Raw genomic sequence first — 27,886 nt, 5'->3', positions numbered from 1 at the left:
GCCACCCATGAATCCATTTTAATAAATAGAATTGGTGGAAGAAGACTGAAACTAATTTTTTTTTCTCAAAAAAATGAATTACAATTTAAAAATTATAGTAGCTGCAATGCAATAACCAAAAAGGGGAAGGATGTGGATTTTAGGGTGTTTAAGCCGAGAAAGATAATGGAACAATGCCACGGCATCTTCGTGGGCGACATCTCTACTCTTCTCCAATACCTTGACGGCAATGTGGATTTCTCCGAGTAACACCGCCGAATACATGGGTCCACCTCTCCCTTCTACAAGTTACGATTCCTTTCCAAAGTGAGACATGGCCCCAATCAGATCCATAAATTTCAGAATCATTGACGGTTTCTCAAACATCACCACTGGCGTCGACGACGGTTCTTTAATGTCTGCTACCCATGTCCCTGACTCGGTCTCAAATGAAACGGCCCTAATTCTCAATCTTAATTGGTAACTAAGTCGATCTTGAGATCACCCATTGCTTTCTTTTCGCTCTCTTTCTCCTATACAAGTAGGCTATGCACACAGCCATGGCGAAGATGATTGAAGTAGCTGTAATGACTGAACCCAGAACCAGAGCTTTTGGTTTTGAATTGGGTTTCTTCTTTTTCTTGCTTTGGACCCCGGGTTGGTGGTGTTCTCTGGGGAATTTGGGAGGGACAGCTTTTCTCGGATGAGTTCGAATTGTCAGATTTAGGGCCTTTGAAGCATTGAAAATCCTCGTCTTGATGAACGCTGAGTTACCGAATCTCTTGACTTTATCTGGGTCTACTCGGCCGGTGAACTTGTTTATCGAGACATTCAAATACTTGAGATTATAGAGTGGAGGGAAATCAGAAGGGAAGCTACTGTTCATGGAATTCTCAGAGACATCGAGGTATTTCAACGAGAGAAGGTTGGATAGGAGATTCGAATTCCTTGAAATGTTGCAGGTTGAGGTGTCGAGATACTTGAGCTTCCGTAGCTTCTTCAATCCAGAAGGTAGAGTCCTCAGGTTATTGATCGAAAGGTCCAGAACTCTAAGTTTTGGAATTAGTATTTGAGTAGCAGATGGTGGTGTGGGGGGTATGTAAAAGAGGATGATGATTTGTGGAAGATGAGGGCATTTTAGTCTTTTCAAAATAACAAATAAGTCAGGGCAATTAAGTGTTTTCAAATTTTAGAAAAGATAGAAGAAAGGGTAATTTGATCATTTTATAACATTTAATACCTGATGTGGATTTAAATGGTATTAGGAGGGTAAGGCAGGGTGGTACGTGGAGTATTGAGTCGTCAAGGGCAGTACGAGGAATATTAGGTGCTTTCTAGGTCCACATGTACTTTATCCAAAAAAAAAAAAAGAGAAAAAAACAGAGATAAAAGGGAGGAGAGAAAGAGAGGATTAAGGAAAGAAAAACCAGAGAAACAGTGGAAGACGCAGAAAAGAGAACACAGAAAGAGAGAAGAAAAGGGTAGGGTCATCGTCATTCTGAGAGAGCAGAGAGAGAGAAAAAAAAAGAAACAGAGAGATGGAGGAGCCCATCTGAGACAAGGACCCTGTGGACTTCTCTGAGCCTGAGAGGAATCCAGCCCACTGCCGCTGCAACTATTGCTGCATCATCTTCATCTCTTCCTACCCCTTTTCTTTCATGTTTTTTTTCACACCTTTGAACTCATCGACCCACTTCCTTTTTCATTCTGTTTTTTATTTGATTTTCTGTATCTCTTTCCAAAACCCCACCGTCCCATCTTCTTAAATAACCTTCCATTAAACCTTTCTTTTTTCTTCTTCCTCCATTTCATCTCCACCGAACACCCATTTCCCATCTCATTTCAAAACCCACTTCCCTTCCCATTTTTCTTTTCAATCAGCCATTCATCATTACCTCACCCTCTCTTTCATCTCTGGAACTAATTCCCTTCGTTTCCTCTCATTCTCTCCTTTAGTCAAAATCCAACTCCATCATTCAACCTCTGTTCTCTGGAACCTATAATTGTTATGGACTGATTCGATTTGGGTTTACCTTCAGTTCAATCAAAGGGAGAAAAGGGCTCGAACAACTTCAGGAAGTTCCACCGTCAGCTGGGATTTTACTCGGAGCAGACCTGCTTTCCATCGATGGTGTTGCGTATTACAACTGCACTTTATTTCAATTGTTTTGCTTCTTTTATTTTTTTTAATGTGTCTGTAATCAAATCCGTTCGCCCATATTAGCTCCCTGTCTGTAGTGGACTTGGCTCCTGTCCTGCAGTGGCGGGAGCTGGAGCGTCCAGCCCAGCCAAAACACCTGAAAACAGGGGGTGGGATGGTCATTTCATATGTGGGGCCTAGGTGGGACCCACCTGTAAAATGACCACCCCGCCCTGTTTTGGCTGGGCTGGATGTTCCAGCTCCCGCCACACTGCAGGACAGGAGCTTTTTCGATCTGTAGTAAGTCCCCATACCCATCTTGTTCTCATTTTAATCGTGTGTTCGATTTGTGGCTGCGGACCCCCACTGCTGCAAGTGTAAGCTGCCAATCGTCTCAGGTAAATTTTTCTCTCCTTTGTTTCATTTGATTCCTTTTAATGAAGATGTCTGTGTTATATATGCCATGCCCACATTCCTTTGGTTTTAAGTATTGACATATGTTGCTCTGTTTTATTTGATTAATGCCTGTCGCCATGCCCCGATCCCTCTACTATTCTGCCAATTTTATCTTTAATCTGAATGCTTTGATCTCGTATCATTTTTGCAATGTTTGATATTGGATCTCCTACCCTCTATTTCTGATTTTTTTTTGGTGTGTGTGTTTTCGGTATAGCCGAAATAGCCTGAATCTTGGGTGTAAAAGGTTTTAAAATTCTACCAATCAGTTCTTTGAAATTTGAATCAGGGTTGGGTAATGCATGATATGGGCCCATGGGCTAAGCCAATCTGATTTTAAATTCGGTTAGAAAAATGTAGAGTTTCATATTTCAAAATTGGTATGTCTTGGATTTGGCTGAATCATACAGTCCATTTTAATGCCCATTATTACAGAGATTAATTTTAGATTTGGATCGGCCCATTGGAAATGGGCATGGGCTTTTGGATAATGGGCCATGTGATCAAATTTTGGGCCTAGGTTCAGGCTGGGCCTCCAATATTGATAAATCAATTGATTAAGAAATGACTTTGAACTTGAGGTTACAAGACATGGATTTGGTTTAGTTCAGATTTTGGGTGTGGCCCGCATTTTCAATTTAGGCACATATTGATTTGGGGCCAATTGACTTTGGCTTTGATTTGGGCATCGACCAATCAGCCAAGATCGGACCGTGAGTGGAGAGGCTATAACCCACACTTGGGTTTGAGTGCATGTTACTGTCTAAAGTGGGATCTCGGGGTTGTATCACTCGATGCCTTTTGGTCGGCCTTAGAATTGGAACGTGTGAGAAGGAAAGAGCCCATCCGGTGGCCATGAGTCGAAACACGAAATATATTGAGACCCCGTGGGACGTGGATGTGTAGGACGGGATTTGGGCTAGCCCGTCATCTAGCCCGTAGATGTTTAGTAATGCTTTTTTTGCTTGCTTGATATGAACAGGATTAATAGATTTGCATGTTTTAATTATGTGAATTTCATACATGCCGTGTCTAGTCAAATTAGAATGATTTAGCCATATATTGCATGTGCTAATGTTATTAGATTGTACATCATTTTTAATTAGCTTGTTTGTTTGTTATGTCGATTTGATCACTTTACCCTAAGGTAGAATGATATAGGAATTTGGCATAGGATTGCCCAGTCTGTACATAGATACCTAGTCCTAGGTGCTCAATTTTAAGATGACTTAGATCAAGGGTAAGTTGCAAGCAGGACTCAGGCAAGCAAATGGTCAAAAGAAGGACGACCGGCTCTGGGCAAGGCGGACTGGGTGCCTAACACCTTCCCAATCCGTAACTTGACACTTACCCAATGATCTGGGTAGACCTCAGCCTTTATCCATTGAGTCATTAGTCTTTCCCCCAGTGGGAATATTTATGAGTCTTAGACCCCTTCTAGGTGGCGGCTTCCTATTTGCCCGTTTACTCTCTTAGGAAGGATCAAGGTCCTTGTTTTAGGGTTCACAGACGAGATCCGGTTTGCATCACATCGAGAACCAACCCCCTGTCGGGTGGATAATTTGAATTTTCGGAATCCATGGTTCTTACACTTAGTAGCTTCGCTTTTTTGCATTTATCTATAAAGACTTTGAGACATTGATGCAAGAGTTTTTTTTTTAATTTCCTTCCAAGGAATTTCGAACAAGTCACCCTGCTTCTTGAGGCAACAGTGCCCTGTCTAGTCCCAAGAAATTTCACTTTCATGCCTTGCCTTGCTACAAACAAATTGGTCTCAACTACTAGCCAAAAGATCAAAGGGTCCATAAAACACAGAGGAATTTAGCTATCAAATAAAATAATATATGTTCATATTTTCCAACTCAATTCCCATCACCAGATACATACCAATTACCGTCCTTGAAAAGAGGATTTTTATTATTTCGCATGCTAAGGCACCTAAGTCCCTCTTTCTCTCGCTTTGCAATCAAAGAAACGTATGCACAAAACCAAACTACCGTCACAATCAAAATTCATAAAATTCACCAATTAGTCCTAAGTCCAACACCCCCCCTCCCCCACACACTTAATTCATGCAATGTCCTCAATACATGCAGAAAAGAAAGAATAAGAACAAGAGAGGAGATGAGGGGGCTTATCAGATATAATCAACAAAGAGGATCATAAAGAATCATGAGCTTGACAAAAAATGCTAGAAGCAGCAATAGAAATCTCAATCCATAGACAGTAAATGTAGAAAAAGCTTCAGAACCAGAAAATACTTGACCATAAATTTTAGTAAAGCGAGAAATAATATGGAAGTTAAGCACAAATGATAAGTACCCAACAGGAAAATTTGTCCTCATGAGACAACAGAAAATGAAAGTAGTAAAAATTAGTCCCTGTAGACAAATCCTCCCATTCCTTCCCATGGTCAATGCATAATGCATGTCATTATCGCAAACACCAACCAAGAATGGATCGCAACAAGCATCAAAAGGATCATGAATATCAATAACCTCATCAAGATAATCATAAAAAATGGGAGGTTTACTCAAATCAATCCTAGCACTAAAACTATCCTCCCCTTGCATAACTTTCCAAATCAGGATCACGATAATATGCTTGGGGACCATCATGACTAACATTGTCCTCCTCAATAAAATCAGCAAATCTAGGAGGTTTGGACCAATCAATATACGGGACAATTGAATCCTCAAAATGACAATTATCTGGGTTTTCCAAAGAGGGGAGAGATCGAATTTCTTGGATTTCTATGCTATCATAAAAATCTGATTCTAAATCAGTAGAAACACTAGGCTCACTAAGATCAGAAATTTCAGGCAAAAGTTGGACTTCCCCAAGTGGTTCATCAAACTTTGCTTCACTAACATCTTCAAGAAACTCAGTCTCAACAAATATATCATCTTGAAAATCATTTGTTGACTCTCATTAACTTCAAACTGGGGTGGTGGATTTTTAACATCATTAAACTGGGGATGGGGCGGTTCGTCCTGAACTGGAATCTGGTAACATGGATTAGGTTCAGACTGACTACGTAATGTATCCATTTCCTCCTCCTGTAACATGATGATCAGTTGAGAGAGTTGCCTCTCCATTCTATTACTACTTTCTACGAAAAGGGCAACGTTTCTCTCCAGCTCACTCCTTCTGACCTTCTCACCCATGTTTTGAAAATCAGGGGGTCGTTGATACGGTGTTAGGAGAGGTGGCTCATTGAGATTTAATGGAGGGTTGGGCATTGGAGGACCAAACTGACCATGGTATTGGAAATTGGATGGTCCAGCTTGGTTATTCCATTGATCCCACGAGAAATTGGGATGATCACTCCACCCCTGATTATAAGTGCAAAAAGAATTGTACTGAAGTAGATGACTCACATTCTCATCACCATAGCTACCCCCATAAAAATTAGGGCATCCTATAATATGGATAGTCTGGGGATGTGATCAATCAAAATTTTCTGAAAGCCCATAGTTGGGTTGGGGAACGAAATTGTACTGGGGTGGTGCAAAGTGGTTCTCTAACTCACTACTTTTGGACGCCCTAGCCTATTTAAACCTTTCCCCCAAAGTCATGGCTGCCTTAGCCTGTTTCCACCTTTCCCCCAAAGTTATAGGTGGAAGTGCACCTCCCAGTATTCCAAACAAGCATAAACTAACCACCTATCCAAAATTGAGGTCTCCCTATAACTTTTTTATTTTTTTTTGGATTTAAAGAAAAATAAAAGGACTATAAAAAATCACTAACAAAAGCAATCACTATGTCCTTTTCCTGTTATCAAAGTTGGTCACCTCCAAAGATAAGTCACATGTCAATTCACCCAACCAAGTCAAGATGTAGCATCATAGGTAACTTAATCCTATGAGGGACACCAAAAAAGGTAAGGTTTGGGCATATGAAGGACTTTAGATTGGGGGCACAGTCTTTGAAACAGAAGAGAAACAAGATGAGCTTTTCAAAAACATTTTTTTTTCTAGAAAAAGAAGAGAAGGAAAAGAAACTAAAGCATTTCGAATTACTTAAAAATCAGCAAAATAAAGTGGACAATAATCTCCCCAACAACGGCGCCAAAAACTTGTTTACAAGAAATAATAACCGCAAGCGTACGGATCAATCGTAGCTACGGGTCGAACTCAAGGAGATGTACGCCATTCTATTTTACTCACTTTAAAGTAATGTAAAGTGAACCGAATTAATTAAAAGGTCGAATTAAACTAATGATAATTAAATTAATGCGTCCTAACTCACAAGCATCTAACCTATCAAAACTAACGTGGAGTTGAAGGAATAAATTGTAGCCACACATCACAACCACATAAAAAAAAAAAAAACAAAAGAAAGAGATGAGAGAGGGAGAATGAGACTAAGAGATTAGAGATGTAAAACCCGAAGGGGCTTGAACCGAATTGAAATTGCTTGTTTCTCACACTTGAAATGGCGCTACCAAATCTGAAATTAAAACTAAAATAATTAAACTAAAATCCTAACATAATGCATGATAACAATAATGAATAAAAAAAATAAAAAATCCTAAAAACATGATTGAATTAGAGAGGCAGAGAATGAGAAATAAAATAAAAAGTGGAGAATGAGAATTCCTAATAGAATGGTGGGATTAATAGAGATGAGAATACTAATAAAATAAAACTAACAGACGAAGAAAGAGGCAGAGAATAAGAAGAAGAAATTAGAAACTAGAAAAATTAAAAGGTTAGGAAAAAGAATAACATAAAAATAAAAATAAGAAATTGATACTCTCTTCTACAAAAGTTGAAAGTACATGAATTAATTAGGGCTTGCATGAATGTAATTTAATGAAGCTTGAACACTTGATTAATCCTTGTATGACTTCCTCTTCTAAGTCTTCTAAATCTTCTCACTAGAATTAGAAGCTTAGACTAGAAAGCTTTAAAACTAAACTAGAATTAAGAGATTACAATTAAATTGAAAACATAAATTGAAAGTAAAGCATGAATTAAATCTATTACAACCATGAACTAAGCTCATAAAATCAAAACTAAGAACTAGAAAGCTAAAAGTCACAAATTAGAAGAAGAAGAAGAATTTTCACTAAGGAATTGAACAAGTTTACAAGAGAGAACCATGGGATATTTATAGGGAAGGAGAGGAGAAGGGAGAAGATATAGGAAATATTCCCTTCTCGTTACTTTATATAGCTTGATCCTCAAGAAAAAAGAGAAAAATAGAAAGAGGGAGAGATAAAAATCTTAGCTACATAAACTTTCTATTTTTCAAAAAGGGACTTTCTAATTCTATTCTTGTGCTTCATTTTCTTTGTAGGTGTCTTCTCCAAACAATGAGATCAAGGCATCTTTGACTTTTCAACTTTCCAAAGATGAGAAAATCTTCTCCAAAGAAATCTATCCAAAGTAAAATCTCTAAAGTACCCTTGAAAAGTTGGAGGAGAGAGAGTGATGACTAGGATTCCACTCAAGAACAAATAAAATACCCATTCTGTCCTTCAAAAAACGTGGAGCATGGGGTGCTTATATAGGCCTCACTGTTGCATTCTTTGCCAAAAATCACCCAAAATAGACCCAAATTTCGTCCAATTTGAAGTTCGAGAGCCTAATATATTTCAAGTTGAAGTTAGACTGCTCTAGAGCCTTCCAAATGAAATCTTTCGGCTAACAGAAAGGATAACTTCTGATAATTGCGTTAAATCCCCTTGAATCCAAACTTCTACTTTACTTTGTCCCCGACCAATTTTTGATAATTACAAGCAAACCTTTGCATGCCATTTTCGCGTGTCGTTACGAAAATGGCCGTAACTTCTTTGTTTCAACTCGGAATCAAGTGCCATTTGAACCATTGCAAAAGTGACTCGATGGGCTACGCATCCATACTACTAACACCTCAAAACTATGCTAAAGGGCCCACTATAATCATGTTCAAATTTGACTAATTTGAGTGATTCTTTCAGTGCTCAATCCAAACTTGATTTTCTCGACTCCTGAACGCTTTCGACTACTATCAAACATCACTAAAAAGCTTAAAAACGGTTCCTTAACATCATTTGCTCCATTTTTATAAGAATTCACCTAAAACCTGAAAGCACAAACAAAAACCTCGAGTAGCTCTGTTCCACGTATAAAAATGCATGCTTTATGGCCCCAAGATTTCACACATAAATGTGCTCATCAATTTCATTAAATGATGAATAGTAGAATACATAATATAAGGAGTCACTCATGGATGACATGTACACCAAGAATACAAGTTGGCAAAACAAAAAAGATTCTGATAGATACAAGTAACCAACCTACAACTAACTAGGGTTAACCTTCTCCTTTACACGCCCCCGCAAGCGCAAAGGGTCAAAGACCGCAAGCGCAAAGGGTCAAAGACAGCAAGCTTGTCATACAGGAACGAAAAACGGGTACCAGAGAGACCCTTGGTTAGAACATTAGCCACTTGATCAATAGTGTAGACATAGCGCACGTGGAGATGTTTGGTTGCAACCAATTCACGTACAAAGTGAAAGTCAATCTCAAGGTGTTTCGTACAGGAGTGAAACACCGGATTAACCGTGAGATACATCGCCCCCACATTGTCACACCAGATAATGGGCGTAGAGGAAAGAAAGACCCCAAGCTCACCCAAGAGTAAGCGTAACCAAACTAGCTCGGTAGCAGTGGCCGCAACGGCACGATACTCCGCCTCAGTAGAGGACCGGGAATTAGTCCACTGCTTATGGGAACACCAACAAATAAGATGTGAACTAAGGAATACACAATAACCTGTGGTAGATCTATGATCATTGGGACAGCCGGCCCAGTCAGCATCAGAATAAGTAGAGAGCGCAATGGAGGAATGGGAACAAAAAAAGAGACCATAAGAGGCTGTGCACGAAGGTAGCGGAGGATGCACTTAATGGCAGAGCAATGGATGTCCGTTGGAGCATGCATGAACTGTGCAACGTGATGAACCGCATACCCAATATCCAGACGAGTAGCCGCAAGGTATTGTAAGGCTCCCACGGTCTTTCTATACAAAGTGCCATTCGAGAGAGGACTGCTAGTGTGTAATGAGAGCGGAGCACCAGAGGCAATTGGTGAGGAAATGGGTTTGGCACTGTGTATGTTGGTATGCTGGAGTAAGTCCTCAATATATTTCCGTTGGGTTAAGTGGATCCCAGTAGAGAGGCATTGCACCTCAATACCAAGGAAGTAATGTAACTTTCCCAAATCCTTTAAGGCAAATGAGCTAGACAAGGCCTTAATGAGTTGAAACGACTATTGGACTGTTACCCGTGACCAACAGGTCATCCACGTAGATAAGAAAATAGATCACAACACCAGCTTGGCGGAAGATAAACAACGACATATCAGTGCGGGAAGGCATAAATCCTTGAGACAATAAAAAGGTGCTTAATTTGGTGTACCATGCGCGAGGAGCTTATCGAAGCCCATACAAGGATTTGCGAAGGCAACAAACATGATTAGGCAAAGTGGAATGCACAAAGCCAGGGGCTGAGACATAAACACTGATTCAGTGAGATCCCCATGTAAAAACACATTTGAGATGTCCAATTGGAAAATGGGCCAAGCATGAGTCACAGCCAGGGATAACACAACCTGAATGTTGGCGGGCTTCACAGCTGGACTGTATGTCTTCCCAAAATCGAAGACCGGGCACTAATGGAAACCTTTGGCAACTAAGCGTGCCTTATAACGCTCAATGGAGCCATCGGGGCACTGTTTAATGCGGAAAACCCATTTGCAACCAATAATGTTTTGTATGGGTGACGGTGGAACTAAGACCCAAGTACCATTTTTTAAAAGAGCATTGAACTCCTCTTGCATCGCAGTGCGCCAGTAAGGATATTTGGTTGCCTCAATGTAACAGGTCGGAACACTGGAATCAGAGGTAGACATCATCAGGTTGAGGCGGGTTTATGGCTTAAGAGTCCCTGTACGTGATCGAATGTCCATAGGATGCCCAGCATTAGGTGAAGAATCAGAAGCATTATCAGCAACAGATGTAATGGGTTTTACAGGAGGTGGCATAGCAGCTAGAATGGGACCAACACGAGATCCATCAGGACTAGTGGTGGGCTCCGGTGGAGGCTCATCGGTAGAAACAGTAGCAGGCGCAGAAATGAGCCATCGGCATATCCTCGTAAACAGTGACTACGCAACAGAGGAAGGAACTAAGCCTTCCAAAGCAAATAGTTCATGGCAGTGAGTTTGAGAGGCAACGATGGAGACACATTCAAGGAAACAAGCAGCGACAACATTTCCATAAGAGTTTTAGAGGTCGTTTGACTGCCAGAAAGAGAAAGTAAGGAAGGAGTGGAGCAGAAACAAAAGGAGCTGAGGAAGGGCGGACCAAAAAGAAAAGAAAGAAGTTCAAAGAAGACGAACAGGGGGTGGCAGATGGAAGATGAACCGTCAAGCAACAGAAAGGACCGAAAAAGGCTCGTAAGAGGAGATTGCTCTTGTAACACCCCCAAAACCACCCTAGCGGTTTAGGGACATTGACGGTCCACAAGATCATTTATGTCAAGGAGATATGAACCGCTAGGGTGGTTTTGGGGGCGTTACAGAGTGGTATTAGAGCACACTAGGTTTGACTTAGTATAGGATATGAACTAGAAACATGAACCTAGGACACTAAACTTGAACACATAAGAACTTAGAAACACTAGAACTTTGGATTCGAGCACTAGCAGAAAAATTCCAGAATTCACTGTGTAGGAATCCGAAGTTGCATAACATTTTAGACATACTTAGAAATTGAAATTACATCGGAAATTTTTACTAAAAGTACTTACATATGTCTAGGGAAGCTCCAAAAAATCTCAGCTAAATTGTGGTTGTTTTTCTAGGTCAAATAAATTCTATATTTTAGACCATACAGTTGCTATCAAAACCTGGAAACTGAGGAAGATGGTGTTAGCAGAGGGACTTAGGAGTGGAATTTTGACCTGATTTTTCTACAGTTTCAGTCTTATTGAGCCTAATTTCTACCATAAAAATAATGGAACTTATCGGGTTCAGGAAGGTCAATTTTCATGTTATGCATCAGGGTTGGTCAGAATCTGCTAGATTTGGAAACTTGATTTTGGGGAGACTACAAACCGAGGTTAGGAAAACATTCTTAAGGGTATTTTTAGATATGTTTTAAAACTCTAAGTTAGATTTCTTAGAAATTTGGTTTCATCAGGTCTGAAATCTCAAAAGTATTATTTTCCTATTTTCTCCTATAGGTGGACAGAATCTGCTAGATTTGGAAACTTGATTTTGGGGAGACTACAAATCGAGGTTAGGAAAACATTCTTAAGGGTATTTTTAGATATGTTTTAAAACTCTAAGTTATGTTTCTTAGAAATTTGGTTTCATCAGGTCTGAAATCTCAAAAGTATTATTTTCCTATTTTCTCCTATAGGTGGACAGAATTGAAGCAAATGGATATTTTTTTTTCCTTCTTGTGTATGTGGTTTGAGAATGTAGCTAGTTGATCATGTGTACTTCCTCTGATAGGTACCATGCCTCCACGAAGATCAGCAAGAAGGGCGGAAAGAAATCCACCACCACCTCCGCCACCAGTTGAAAATGTCCTTCCACCACCTCCTCCGATTCCGGGGACTAATCAACATGACCTTGTGGGAGCAATGACAGTTTTCATGAACTTTGTACAAACTCAAGCTGTTAACGCTGCCGCTACAACTGCTGCTACTGCTCAGTATCCACACCCTCAGGCACCTCGAAGGGATGACACTGGAAGAGTCATGGAAAGGTTCAAGAAGCTTGGGCCACTAGTCTTCAAGGGGGTGAATACTGATCCACTTTGGCCATCGATGTGGGTAGAGGAAATGGAGAAGATCTTCATTGTTCTGGAGTGCACAGACCACCAGAGAGTGGTTTGTGCTACATTTATGCTACAGGGAGAAGCTCATATGTGGTGGAAGGCCCACAAGCAAATTTTAATAGCTGCCGATCCGGTTATCACTTGGGCACGCTTCGTGTCGGCCTTTTTCGAGAGTTACTTCCCAGACAGTGTGAAAGAGGCCAAGGAAGTGGAATTTCTACAGTTGGAACAAGGTTCTAACTCTGTGATGACCTACAGGAAAAAATTTGAAGATTTAGCCTACTTTGCACAGGAGTACATTGACACCGATGCAAAAAAGGCTAAGAAATTTGTGAGGGAACTGAAGGCTCAACTAAAGGCAGCCATTGTGGCACTGAAGCTCACATCATATGTTGATGTACTGCAGAGGGCTCTGATGATAGAAGAGAGCTTGAAGGATACTTCACAGAACACAACTAGCAAAGTGCAAGGGAAGAGGCCGGTAGACAACCAGAGCACCAAGGAAGTCCTACCACAGAAGCAGTAAAAGACTCAGGACATCCATAGCGCATGGCGTACTTGTGGCAGAGTCCATACTGGATCATGCTTGTTAGGACCCATCACCTACCATCGATGTGGGAGGAAAGGGCATTTAATGAAGGATTGTCATGTGCGACTACTTGGACAATAAGTGATGCAACCACTTCGACAGCAACCGACGCAATCTTTTGGGCAACAAAGGATGCAACCATTCACACCACAGTGGGGACAGCCAATTGCACAACAACTAATGCCAAGGCCACCATTACCAGCATAGCCTCCCCGTCAGCCATACTAGGGGCAACGTCCACAACTGGCCCAACAAGGGCCATTACCACCTCAGAAGCAGGCATTCCAAGCATCTCAGGCAGCACCAACAGGTCAGGCATAGAAAGCCCAGGCTCGAGTTTTCGCTCTATCAACAGAGGAAGCAAGAGGGTCGCCTACAGTTGTGACAGGTATTTCTTTTATCTAAAGACTTGGATACTCAACTTATAACATGCATCTAGGAACAATTAAAACCTAGAATTTTGGCAGGTACTCTAAACATATCTTCTCAACTTGCTTTTGTATTATTTGATTTGGGTTCGACCCACTCTTTCACATCTAAATCTTTTGCCAAGAGACTAAGTGTTGACCCTAGGTCACTTGACAAGTGTTTATCTGTGGCCTTACCTTCTGGAGAAGTCATTATGGCGACTACTGTTTATGGACCTTGTTTAGTTCACATAGAAGGCAGAACTTTGCCTGTTGACTTGATTCTAATAGACATGTCAGACTTCGACGTCATTTTGGGAATGGATTGGCTATCTAAACATCATGCCAACATTCATTGCCATGACAAGAAGATTATATTCAAACCTAGTAGTGGCCCTGATTTTATTTTCATCGGGTCAAAGAAAGATGCACCAACCATACCTATGATTTCATCTATAAGGGCAAAGAGGTTACTCTCTCAGGGCTGCCAGGGTTTTCTTGCCTCAGTAGTGGAAGAGAAAGAATTGAAGATGGAGGACATAGCCATAGTCAGAGAGTTCCTAGATGTATTCCTCGATGACCTTGTCGGAGTACCACCTGATAGGGAATTAGAGTTTACCATTGATTTAGTACCTGGTACGACACCGATCTCCAAGGCACCTTACCGCATGGCTCCATCTGAGTTAAAGGAGCTAAAAGACTAGCTGCAAGACTTATTACATAAGGGTTTTATCAGACCTAGTGTATCTCCATGGGGTGCTCCTGTTCTGTTTGTAAAGAAGAAAGATGGAAGTTTGAGATTGTGCATCGATTATAGAGAGTTGAACAAGGTCACCATCAAGAATAGGTATCCCTTACCTAGGATTGATGATTTGTTCGATTAGTTGCAAGGAGCATGTGTCTTCTCAAAGATAGATTTGAGATCTGGTTACCATCAGCTTAAGGTCAGAGGACGAGATATACCGAAGACTGCATTTAGGACCCGCTATGGCCATTATGAATTCTTGGTTATTCCATTTGGGTTAACTAATGCACCTGCTGCATTCATGGATCTAATGAACAGAGTCTTTCATGACTACCTAAATAAGTTTGTGGTCGTTTTCATTGATGACATACTGATCTATTCGAAGACCAAGTTAGAGCATAAAGAACATTTGAGGATCGTTCTGCAGATTTTACGAGAGAAGCAGTTGTATGGTAAGCTTAGCAAGTGTGACTTCTGGCTTGAAGAGGTAAAATTCCTTGGTCATGTGATTTCAGCTGAGGGAATTTTCATAGATCCTGCTAAAGTAGCAGTAATTACTGATTGGCCTAGGCCAACTACCGTAGCAGATATCCAAAGTTTTCTGGGTTTAGCTGGCTACTATCGAAGATTTATAGAAGGCTTTGCTAGCATTTCCTCACCTTTGACTGCTCTTACCAGAAAGGGAGTGAAATTCAAGTGGTCCGAAGATTGCGAGAAGAGCTTTCAGGAATTAAAGCAAAGACTTGTGTTCGCACCTATTTTGACTATACCGTCTGGTACAGGAGGGATGGTAATCTATAGTGATACTTCACTAAGAGAGTTAGGTTGTGTACTTATGCAAAATGGGAAAGTTGTAGCCTATGCTTCTAGACAGCTAAAGGACTATGAGAAGACTACCCAACTCATGATCTAGAGTTGGCAGCGGTTGTCTTTGCCTTGAAGATTTGGAGACATTATCTCTATGGGGAGAAGTGTGAGGTGTACACAGACCACAAAAGCCTGAAATATTTCTTCACACAGAAGGAGCTTAATATGAGACAGAGAAGGTGGCTGGAGTTAATCAAGGATTACGATTGTGACATACTTTACCACCCTGGTAAAGCTAATGTTGTTGCAGATGCACTAAGTCGTAAATCACAAGGACTTTCTGCAGCATTATTGACTGAACAACATCATCTTTAGGAAGACATTAGGAGCTTAGAGTTGGAGTTGGTAATTGGTTGCCCTACTGCACTTTTTGCAAAACTGACTATCCAACCATCCTTGATTGATAAGATTAAAGCAGCTCAAGAGGTAGATCCTTTTATACAAGAGATCAAGGAGGGCATTCAGACTGGGAGATGGACACAGTTTCACATTTCTGAGGATGGACATGTTAGGATTGGGAAGCGTCTATGTGTACCAGAGGACCCAGAGTTGAGAGAGTTGATATTAAGGGAGGCTTATTGTTCTTCTTATTCTATACATCCAGGTAGTACCAAGATGTACCATGACCTAAAGGAGTACTATTGGTGGAACAACGTAAAGAGAGACATTACACAATTTGTGGCAAAGTGCTTAACATGTCAGCTGGTGAAGGCAGAACATCAGCGACCTTCAGGACTTCTACATCCATTGGAGATTCCGCAGTGGAAGTGGGATCACATCACTATGGACTTTGTTACCGCATTGCCTAAGACACCTAAAGGCCATGATTCAGTATGGGTTATAGTGGACAGTCTGACCAAGTCAGCATTATTCACTGGCTATTCCATGAAGTATAATGTTGAAAGGATGGCTCAGTTGTACATTGGTGAAGTTGTTAGATTGTATGGCATACCAGTGTCCATTGTATCTGATTGGGACCCTAGGTTTACCTCTAGGTTTTGGAAGAGCGTGCATGAGTGTTTGGGGGCCAAGTTGAAGTTTAACAAATCATTTCACCCACAGACCGATGGACAATCTGAAAGGGTAATTCAAATACTTGAAGATATGCTTCGAGCTTGTGCTATGGATCTGGGAGGTAGTTGGGAGAAACATTTACCTCTGGTTGAATTTTCTTATAACAATAGTTTCCAAGCAACCATAGGGATGGCTCCATATGAAGCCTTGTGCGGAAGGAAGTGCCGATCTCCCCTACTCTGGGAGGAGGTTGGTGAGCGAGAATTGATGGGACCTGAAATTCTACAGGTAGCTCAGGAAAAGGTGCAGCTAATTCAAATGCGAATGAAGGCAGCACAGGATAGACAGAAAAACTATGCTGATGCTAAAAGGAAAGAGCTAAAATTCTCAGTAGGGGACAATGCATTCTTGAAGATTGCACCAATCAGATTTGGCAAAAGGGGAAAGCTTAGTCCCAGATTTATTGGTCCATTTGAGGTCCTGCAGAGAATTGGACCGGATTCTTATCGACTAGCACTACCACCAGACCTAGCGGGAGTGCACGATGTTTTTCATGTTTCATTACTCAGGAGGTATGCAACGGATCCTTCACATATCCTGAGCTACGAACCATTGCAGCTGAAAGCGAATCTATCTTATGAAGAGACCCCCATTCAGATCTTGGATCATAAGGAACAAGCTCTACGAAACCATACCATCTCTTATGTGAAAGTTCTCTAGAACAATCATGGTATCCAAGAGGTTTCATGGGAAAAAGAAGGCGAGATGCGGACGGAGTATCCCCATTTGTTCGATGATCCAGGTATGTAAATTTCGAGGACGAAATTTTTGTTAGGGGGGAGAATTGTAATACCCTGATTTTGGACTAGAGGTAATTTGGTCTTTTACCTAATGCAGGATTAGGGCAAGTTGAAGTCTAAAAACTTGGACTAGTTGGAGGTGCACACATGCACGCATGGTAAGTAGTGTGCCCTAGTGTAACACCCTCACTTTGAGTCTATTCCTTGCCTAAGTGTAGAATTAGGGTTTTATTTATAACATATATAAATTGATTTGGAAAATAATTCACAGTTAGTAACTTAGCCTAGTGCTTAGAAATTTAATTAAATTTAGTAGAGGTTCAAGGTTCTATTCCTTAGAGGAGCAATTAAATATTTTATATTTTTAATAATTTATAGGGCTTAGAATGGGCTTCCACGATAGAGAGGAGAAGAAGAGAGAAGAAGAAGAAGGAAATTCGGACTGTATAAAACCAGCAACTTGTCGTCCAATTTTGATCCTTTTTTAGGCCGAATTGGAAAAATCCTATTTCACAATAAAACGTAGCCCTGTCTCTTAGCTTCACAAGTCAACTTGGATCAACCCAAACGGAGATCGGAACAGAGAGATATCTCTGATTTACTGAAGGTAGGTCATTCTGTCAAAAATCTGTGTTTCCCAAATCCGAGTTTATGCAATATATCGATGTTGATTTCATCATTACCTTAATCATAGGACTCCATTAAAGTGGTTCTGAATTAGGAAGACATATATCAACATTATTGAAGCATTGATTTGAGGTCACTTATAGAAATCCTAGTTGCTTCACATAAGGTGAGTAGATCTTCAACCATTATACTTGATATTTTCTTTTCATATAAAATTATTTTAAAACAGTGTTTAAATCTGGAATTTAATTTTAGATTGAGATTTATCATATCAAAAATATATTCCGGACCCATTCATGCTTTCTATTCAGTTAAAGTGTCACACATGATTGCTTGCAAGGAATGGTGATTCCCTTATGATTTAATTTACATATGTGTGAGCAGAATTTTAATAAGGTCATGTTTATAGACTAATGAATCCAATGCTTGATTGTTGATAGTATGAGGAAGGTCTATGAATGATCCTTCATGATTATAATCTAATGCATGATATTTTTGGGTGATGCATTTAAATCTGGTTTTTATTTGATTTATTGATTTATATTCTATTGGAATTGAATATACTTGATGACAACTTTGTGCGAAGATTTTGCCAAATCTTCTCGATTTATGTATTGCATTCTATGCCATGATATGTTGATGAAACTCGATTTATTTCTAAGTTTTTCCTTTTACAACTCTTTATTAAAACGTTTTAGTGTTTCGAATATAGGGAGTTGTAAACCCTAAGTTCTGGACTTGTTGTATAGCTTTATGTATAAGCATGGATGTTCTTTTCTGTTACCTTACCGACATGGGTTAAAGTGTTGGGATAAGGATAAGTCGGCGGGTTTTTGAGCTACGGGCTTACCCTTGTTGGAGCTATATGGGCTGCTAGGAAGAGGAGTGATGATCAAAAACTCTCCAAGAGAGCTAGGGCAAGTTTGGTCACTAGTTTCTCCATTAGTTTATTGATGTTGAGAGGGGACAGTGGTGCTATAGTTGATCATAGCTGGAGTTCATACGCCGCTATCATGAGAGCCTTGACCAGTGTATGGTTACTAGCTCACACTAGTCCATTAGGGAGTGATGTGTTTTTATTTTACGTTCTTTCAATATATCTTTTGTTGATTGTTGTCATATATACTTTTCATTATAGTAGTGGTGATAAGCAAATATGGTTATGATCATTTTGTTTTGTTTTTTTCGAATCTATATATACATATTATTATATGTCTTTACATTTTGTATTACTTGTGCATATTTTTCACACCTGTACAGTTGTTGTGGATTTATTTGCTAAGCTTTTCCCGAAGCTTACCATCACCACTTTTCAGATGAACAACTTTGAATGCGAACCTGAATGTGAGGATATACTAGAGGAGGAGGTCCAAGAGGATAAAGCACTTGGAGGAGAAGATGACAACTACTATTAGAACTTTACAGTTTCTTTCAATTTTAGAAGAACTTATAATTTGTTTAAATTTAATTTAATTTTGGGGATTGTAACATTTATTTCAGAATTTTGAGCTTAATTTGAAAATTTGTAATAGCTTAGTTTAACTACCCTACTTTAGTTGAAGTCTTAATATATATATTTTAGACATGTGTTTGTGTTTTGGTACTCCGGTTCATATCTCCTTGACATAAACGATCTTGTAGACCGTCAATGTCCCTAAACAGCTATGGTGGTTTTGGGGGCGTTACAGCTCTGATTACCATGTTGTAACCTCTCATGATTTCATTAAATGATGAATAGTAGAATATATAATACAAGGAGTCACTCCTGGGTGACGTGTACACCAATACAAGTTGGCAAAATAGAAAAGATTCTGATAGATACAAGTAACCAACCTATAACTAACTAGGGTTAACCTTCTCCTTTACAATTTGAACTTGGGTATGGAACTCACGATAGAGGAGGATTCGAGAGGGGAGACTCTAAGGTTTTAAGTTGCCAAATTCAAACTCTCTGATTAGGTCTGCAAGTACCGCCCAGAAATAAGACTGGGAATGAAGCTTTAAGATTAAAAGAAATTAGGAAGAAGAAAGGCAAGAAATAAGGAGCAACGTAAAAGGAGTCAGAGAGACTGATAAAAACGAAACCTTGGGGACAAGATTATTTTGTCCTCATCTCCCTAAATCTGTTCTGTTTCTATCACCAAAAAACTAAAAGCCCAAAAATGGAAACTGCCCCTGGGTTTCTGCCTTCCCTTGTTTTTTCTCAAACATAAAATAAAATTTCCTATAAAAAGCTAGAACAATGCCTTTTGTCTTGGTTGAAATTTAGAACAGGCCATTTTGTCCTGGTTGGAAGCCAAGACAGGCCATTTCCAACCTCGTTTGAGTTTACGTCAAAGGCTCTGGCACAACCTCGCTACCTCTACCACGTGCGTTGTGCCATCCTATGAGGGTGTTGGAAAAATCACCAACACATTTTCGCATGCCCGGTGGGACTCCAGAAAGTGAAATCGTGATGGTTCGAGGAAGAAGAAATGTTGATGAAGGGAATCCCATTTCCAAATCATGCGGAAAAAAAGTGCTCAATCAGGGGCAAATCCCATTGTAAATAAGCATCGAGAAACAATAACCCATCTTCAAGGGACACGGTTTATGTACTGGCCTTGCTGCTAGTATTTTGGATTACCGTCAACCTCTTGTTTGACGAAAAACTATAAACACCAAGCAAGGAGAAATGGCAGCAAAAATCTGTGGGTGATTTGAGTTTTGTTTGAAAACCAGGGGGTGACGTGTAATTTACCCTTTTATATAAGGTGGCAAAGGGTTGACTGGTGCAGAAGATCCTAATGCATAATGAACAATAGAAACCAATCAACCATAGTGAATAGAATCTATCAACTCTTCTTTCTCTTTCTAGGTTCCTTACACATGTACAAGTATTAACAGTTCCTTGTCCAACATTTCCCAAATTTATTTAAGGGAGTTAAAGGTTTATGTACATAGAATGGGAAAACCTTTATGGATTATATCTAAAAGTCATGGAAATAGATGTTTTTATGCCAGCAACTTAAGCCCAAGCCCATCGAATTATTGATCTTGTCACGATAATTTTGCGGGTAAGGTGTTGGATTGTAAACATCATTCATTCATTAATAAATCAAATTATTGATCCATTTATTCAATGGTAGCAGAATCGTTATCCCCTTCAATTCTTCCAATTCCTCATTTGGGGGTAGAAATAATCACCCTAGCCTCTGCCCGAAAACATTGTCCAAGGTGGGATCCACTCCCCCCTATTAGAGGAATTGGAGGAATTGAAAGTGCCCGCAAATTAGAGGTGATAATTATTCAATAGCATTAATTACAATGGTTTAAATCATATGATAGATGATTAGATCAACGATTTAAATGACTTGAGGATGTCAGAATTTTCAATCAATGCAAAAATAGAACCGATATCATGTGGGTGGTGTTGGGTCATGAAATTTTGGAGCATATGTGATATGGAAGCATTTCACTTATGACAAAACTAGTCCGGCTCTCAAATATATAGAGTATAAATATATGAATGGTTAGGTCTGTGGTAGAGTCTGTTGGAACAAAATTTTCTAGTAAGAATTAACCTGTAGGGACTCAATAAAAAACATTTATGGTTTCATGAGTTAAAAGGATTTTCTTTTCAGATCAATAAGCCAATCGTCAATTGATGCCTTCCTAATAAGAAGTTTCTTTTTATATACTTACAAAATGAGATATTGGAGTAAACTAATATTTAGAGGTAACAATGTTTCAATGGTCGTAAACCCAATACAAGCATACCAAATTAGTAATAATACAAGCAAACCACCTAATCATTCCCTTTTTTTCATCTTCTTCCCCAAAAACCCCTCTGTGATTCTTCTTGTTCTTCTACTAGTTCAATGCTCAGAATATATACACCCATACTCTTTTCTTTTCTTTTTCTCTCACTCTATTTGGCGTTCGCTTCTCGCTATCAAGAAAGCCTGGGTTACGGTTTCTATCGATCAGATTCAGGCTTTTGCCCTAATTCTTCTCTATTTTGAAACAGGGGAAGAGCTATGGTCTATGATGATGAAAGTGAAATATTCATCGGATTCGATAACGAATCTCTCTTCTCTGCTTCTTGATTTCTGTTTCAAGTCTGACAGTTATTTATTTGTCATATTTCTTTTGTTAAATTGGATTTTTGCAGGCCTCCTCTACCATTTCAGTTGCAGTTGCTCTCACTTTGCAGATTTCGTCTTCTCCCCCATCCCAAAACCCATTTTCTTATTAGTAGTTGCCACCATGGGACGCGTTCATACCAAAACAGTGAAGAAATCCTCTCGACAGGTGATTGAGAGGTACTACTCTCGAATGACCCTAGATTTCTACACCAACAAGAAGGTCTTGGAGGAGGTAGCCATCATCCCTTCAAAGCGCGCAACAAGATCGCTCGATTCTCTACCCATCTCAAAGCGCATCCAAAGAGATCCAGTTCGTGGGATCTCTCTCAAACTCCAGGAAGAAGAGCGCGAGAGGCGTATGAACTTTGTACCTGACAAATCCACTACTACTATCGATGCTATTGAGGTTGACAAGGAGACTATTGAGATGCTCACTGCCCTCGGCATGGCTGATCTTCCCGGTGTTGTCAAGCAAGCCGATACCATTGTCTCTCAACGTCCCTTACAATAGGGGTGTCAGCTATGGAGGTGAGGGTGGAAGGAAATATTAATTTTCTTAGCTCTAATGTTTTCGTAGTTGTAGTCAAAGTAATGGGCTTGGTTCCTTTTGTTTCGTTCTACGGTTGTTACTTAAAAGATACATGGATCTTTTTCTAAAAAAATTTTTGAAGATGAATAGACAATTTGATTCAGAGTTAAAGAATGTCATTTTAAGTTTTGCAGATTATAAATTTGTTAAGGTCATTTTAGGTCTGCCCCTGACCCTTTTAGTTCTTAAGTTCTATTAAATGAAAACATAAAAATATTAGCTTAAAAACTCCAAAATCCATGGTTTCTTAAAGAATCTGCTAATTTTGCCAAAGACACTTTTAGACATTCATGATCAGTATTAGAAACTAGATTTACAGGATGCAAAAGCAACTCTGTTATTAAATAAGGGCAGAAAGAATCTACTAGCATCATTCATCAAAAATTTGAGACAAAGGATCACTTAACATATCATTGGAGACTACATCTAGAGGAATTGAAGAGGTTGTCCACAAGCTGTAACAACTATTCTCAATCTTACTGAATCTTACTTCATTCTAGTTCAATTTCCATGGCTACAATGCCGTACATTATAATCTTCATAACTTTGGACAGCTTTATGTTTCAATTTTCAATCGTGAAACCGAAAGTCTGCTCAGACATATATCGATAGAAACACAAATAGGCATTTATAGATCACATATTCACCTCAATTCTGTGGAACTCATGAAAAAGAGTCTCATATAGAAGAAATGAAAGTTTTTGAAACATTTTCTCGAACAAATGGTGATTACGTTCCCTTCGATCAAAATTGAAAAGAAATTAAACGAAAGAAAGTCAGATGTCTATGCAACCCAACGAAAGGATTGAATAGGGCACCGTAGTTGCAGATATCAACAACAAAAGAAGGAAAAAAAAAAACACAGAAGATTACCTTTTAAGAGATGGGTAGAATCGTTCAGCGAACAACGATAAGGCCGTGTATTTGACAATTGCAGGAACGCCCAGTTGCTTTTGATTATTTGCAAGAAAATTTGAACAAAAAACAATTGTATTAAGATTGAGGGAAAAAATTAAAATCGAATTAATTATAAAGAGAAAGAGTTAGCAAGAACAGTAATACTAACGAGAGAGGAAGAGATGAGGGACTCCACAATTCGAAGCCGCAACAGCCGAGATACCTCCATTCGATTTCGAAATCTCTCTCTTGATCCTTTTAAAGCTTTTAAATCGAGCTGCTTCGCGCGTTTTTTTAATTAATTATGAAGCGGGTTGAATTTGAACCAAGTAGGTGGTGGTTCATCTACTTAGGGGTGTCAATCTGTCGGTTCTGTCCGAATTTGGTTGGGCTGAATCGGTTTTGGGGTGAATGGGTGAATCTAAAATCAAATCAATAATGAAGGGTTCAGTTTCGGTCCAATTTATTTTAGTTTCGTCTTATCGATTTGTTAGCGGGTTCGATTGGTTTGATTTGGCTTTGATCCAGATTTTCGTGTTCGATTCGGTTTTTGGTCAATCCGATTTTCATCCCCTTCCATGATATCCCAGATCAAAGCCGGCCCAATAAGATATCAGTACAATTCACTTTGGGCTTTGTGATCGATTTGACCGATTCAGTTTAGGGTTTGACACCCCTGCATGTGGTTGGTGTTTGGCATCTCTAGAATGGACTGGGTTCAGATCCTCTTATATAACCCTAACCTTGTATCAGTCGGGGTTTAAAAAATCGGATCGTATCTGCCATATCTGGATCAAAATCGGCCGAAGCCAATCCCAATTTCCACTGATTCGGTTCGGGCCAATTCTGTACAGTGTTTGGCATCTCTATAATGGACAGGACAAAGTTCAGTTCCTCTTTCATCACTCTAACCTTGTATCAGTCAGGGTTTAAAAAATCGGATTGGATCTGTCATATCTGAATCGAAATCGGCCAAGGCCGCTCCCAATTTCTATTGATTCGGCTCGGATCAATTCTATACTGAAAAATACAAGATGTCTAAAATATACTGATTACGAAACCAATCTGAAATGATCTAGGCCGATTCCAGATCCCGATTCCAAAATTTTAAACTTTGGTATTGAAGCCTCCAAATGTGACACTTGTATGATCCCATGCCTCATGGTAAAGGTTGAAAATAATCTTGAAAATAAGAAGTTTTTTTTTTTTGGTAGGAAAATAAGAAGTTGGAAAATACAAAGAAAAGAATGCATGGCAATAATGGGTAGATAATATATTGTAACATTTTGAAACTCTAGAAATCCCTTCCTACATGCAATGGTTGAGATAAATCACATAAGCCCTTCTTATAATTAAAATAACGGAAAGAGACACTGCACGCTGCCCCTGCGCCCAGACACAAGGGCATGTGAAAATACTGCTGCACCCTTAGCCATTTCCATCTTTAGGGGATGTGATGGTCATTACGCATGTCCTTAAGTCTGGGCATAGAGACGGCGTGCATTGTGCAACCAAATGGCATTCTTTTTCCCTTAAAATAAAGCCTTTATAGATTGTATTTAAAAGTCATGGAAATGAATGTTTTTATGCCAACAACATAAGCCCACGCTCATGGAATTGTTGATCTTGTTGCGGTGATTTCGGGGTTAAGGTGTTGGGTTGTAAACCATCATTCATAAATCAATTGTTGGTCTATTTATTTGATGATCACATTAATTACAAAGGTCTAAAACACATGTCTATGATGCATGATAGATGATTAGATCAATGGTTAAAAAGGACTTATGGATTTCACAATTTTCAATCAATGTAAAAATAGACCCGATATCATGTGGATGGTGTTGGGTCATGAAATTTTGGAGCATATGTTATATGGAAGCATTTCACTTGTGACAAAACTAATCCGGCTCTCAAATATAGAGTATAAATATATGAATGGTTAGGTCTATGGTAGAGTCTGTTAGAACAAAATTTTCTAGTAGGTATTAACCCGTAGGGACTCAATAAGAAAATTATGGTTTCATGAGTGAAAAAGATTTACTTTTTAGATCAATTAGCCAATGGATGCCTTCTTAATAAGAAGAGAATTTTTTCCTTTCTATATATACTTACCAGATGAGATATTGGAGTAAACTAATATTTAGAGATAACAATGTTTAAATGGTTGTAAATTGAATACAAGCAGACCAAATTAGAGATAATACAAGCAAATCACCGAATCAGAGATGATTTAAGCAGATTTGCCGCATCCAGTAGAAGTTTTATTTTGGTCCATTCCTCTCAAGGACCAATAAACTATCTTTAAGACAAAAGGGTTTTAAGGAGTTGAAGAGAGTCCAGAATTTGAGACATGCGAAACATCACACATTTCAAAATTTCAAAGAAGTATGATCGTCTACAAGCGGAAAAAAAACTACCTAAATCATGAAGACAACATGCCAATAATCAAGTCTTTTCTCATGTGGGTTAAGAAAAAAGGATTTTGTTAAACGGTTTCGGATAAACGGTTCGGTTCAGTTCGGTTTTGACTGCTTGAGGGTAGAAACCGTAACCAAACCGTTTAACTTAACGGTCTCATAATCAAAACTTAGACCGTTTAGTAAACAGTTTCGGTTAAACGGCTTTTAAATGGTTTCGGTTAAATGATTCTATATGGTTTTACACGGTTTCGGTTATACGATTCTATACACATTTGCTACTCTATTTACTAATACTAGTTATTAGTTAATAGTTATTATTTATTACTTACTAAGTTGTTAGTTTTTTTTTTTTAGAAAGGAAATCATTTATGAAGAAACATGACTACTTAGTAGTTGCTACTTGTTAGGTTTTGATTTTTTGTTTATCAAAAAAAAAAGTTAATTAGGTTTTTAAATAGTTTTACGATTTGGTTATAATCGGTTTTAATTGGATTATACAGTTTGAAACCGTTGGATTAATCGGTCTAAACCGAACCAAATCGATTAAATAACGGTATCATTTCTAAAACTATAACCAGACCATTTAACTAAACGATTTGTTGGATTCGATTTAAACGATTTGATTTGATTTCGATAAACAGTTTCGATTTGGTTTTAACACCCTTAAATGGAAGTCCCTCATAACCTTGTTCTAACTATACCATTGTTTTAGTTTAATCGAACAATTATAATTAAAAGTAAAATATGATTTATGATGAGTGTGAGAATCATGGGTGGATATGGTGATCTTGGGATCGAGAACATCGAAACGCCAAATGATAATGTAACTCTCATTATTGATTAATTAGGCATCTTCAATGAATCTTCACTATGAGATTAAAAAGAATGTCGTTGTTTCTTTCAAAAGAAAGTGGGTTTTCGAAAAAACACAATTCGCCATCTAGATCAGAGTCTATAATACCCCTTAATAACGCATACGTAATGGTTATAGGAAATCAGATGACTTACAACCAACTGAAGCCTATTGGCCAAGAATTTCAAAGACAAATTTATAAAAAAAAATTTTTACAAAGATCTATAGGTTTATAACCACAAACTTATCAAACGTAGGATTAAGGCATAAAAATGTGGAATTAATTGATCGGGGCATATGATAAGATGAGAATTAAAAACGATTGGACAACATCAATAAGATCTTGGACAATAATATCAAATGATGATTTGAAGAAGAATCTGTTGAATCCATTGGGCTTGGAGGAGAAAGCCACCAATTTAATCTCTTCCTCGGAAATTATATGCCGCAAAGATTCTATATGGCTACGCTTGGTTGCAAGGAAAATTAAATGAAAAGGATGTGAAAATGTTAAAATCTTAAAAATAAATCTTTGTAATCATTAACCATGTGATTGTATAAATTATTTAAATTTATTATCATGTTTAATAATAACATATTTTACATGTAATTTTTATTTTACGTTTTCAACCAAAGGAATTTAGATGCAAACTAAAATAAAATTTAATAACCAAGTAGATTATTTGGAATTAGTAATATAGTCACGTTTGATATTGATTACAAAAGTTTTTTTTTTAAGGTAACTTAGATGTCAATGCAACCCAACAAAAGGATTGAAAAGCGTCCTGTGGTTGCAGCTATTAATTAAAAAAAAAAAAATTCTATTTAACAGATGGGTAGAATCGATCCGGGGAAATTGAATTGAGGGAAAAAAAATTTAAAACCGAATTAATTATAAAGAAGAAGAGCTAACAAGTGCAGTAGTACCACCAAGAGAGGAAGAGATGAGGAACTCCACAATTCGAAGCCGCAGCTTGTTTGTCATCTCAATATTGGGCAGTGTTCAAATCACGATTTTAAGTATCAATATTAGATCAGTCGGCTGATTTGCATTGGTGTTGGCCATGATTGATATGAATTCATATCGGTATTGGCCAAACAAATATCGATTCATATCAGCATTGGCAAAACCCATACGGATTCCTCACTGGTATGTATCAGTGGTATTGGTCAAAGAGTTTTTGTTTTCTTTACGAATTTTCTGGTTGATTTGGACCTGATATGGTTCGATCCGTATCGATAGCAGTATTGTATGGATATCGACAACGACTGATAGATCAATAGATAATTTCTTTAAATTTTTAGGGTTTCACAATGTCAATCAATGCAAAAATGGACCCGATATCATGTGGATGGTGTTGGGTCACGAAATTTTGGAGCATATAAGGTACGGAAGCTTATCACTTATGAGTTATGACTAAACTAATCCAACCCTCATATAGAGTATACATATGGTAGAGTTTGTTGAACCAAATTTTCTAGATGGTATTAACCTCAAAGGATTGAATGAAAAAAAAAATTATAAATCTTCCACTACAA

General features: G+C 38.7%; 1 protein-coding gene across 1 annotated transcript; it reads left to right on the top strand.

Moving 5' to 3' along the window:
• Positions 1-21,618: 21,618 nt before the first annotated feature.
• On the top strand, positions 21,619-22,260 carry LOC122646327 (40S ribosomal protein S17-like). Its single transcript, XM_043839862.1, has one exon. It carries the CDS (start codon positions 21,710-21,712, stop codon positions 22,097-22,099), a length of 390 nt encoding a protein of 129 aa, XP_043695797.1. The 5' UTR covers positions 21,619-21,709; the 3' UTR covers positions 22,100-22,260.
• Positions 22,261-27,886: the final 5,626 nt, after the last annotated feature.

This window comes from Telopea speciosissima, chromosome 11 (assembly GCF_018873765.1).
Source record: "Telopea speciosissima isolate NSW1024214 ecotype Mountain lineage chromosome 11, Tspe_v1, whole genome shotgun sequence".
NCBI classification, from domain to species: Eukaryota; Viridiplantae; Streptophyta; class Magnoliopsida; order Proteales; family Proteaceae; genus Telopea; species Telopea speciosissima.
Note: the sequence above shows the minus strand (reverse complement) of the source record. Positions and strands in the feature narration are given on the sequence as shown.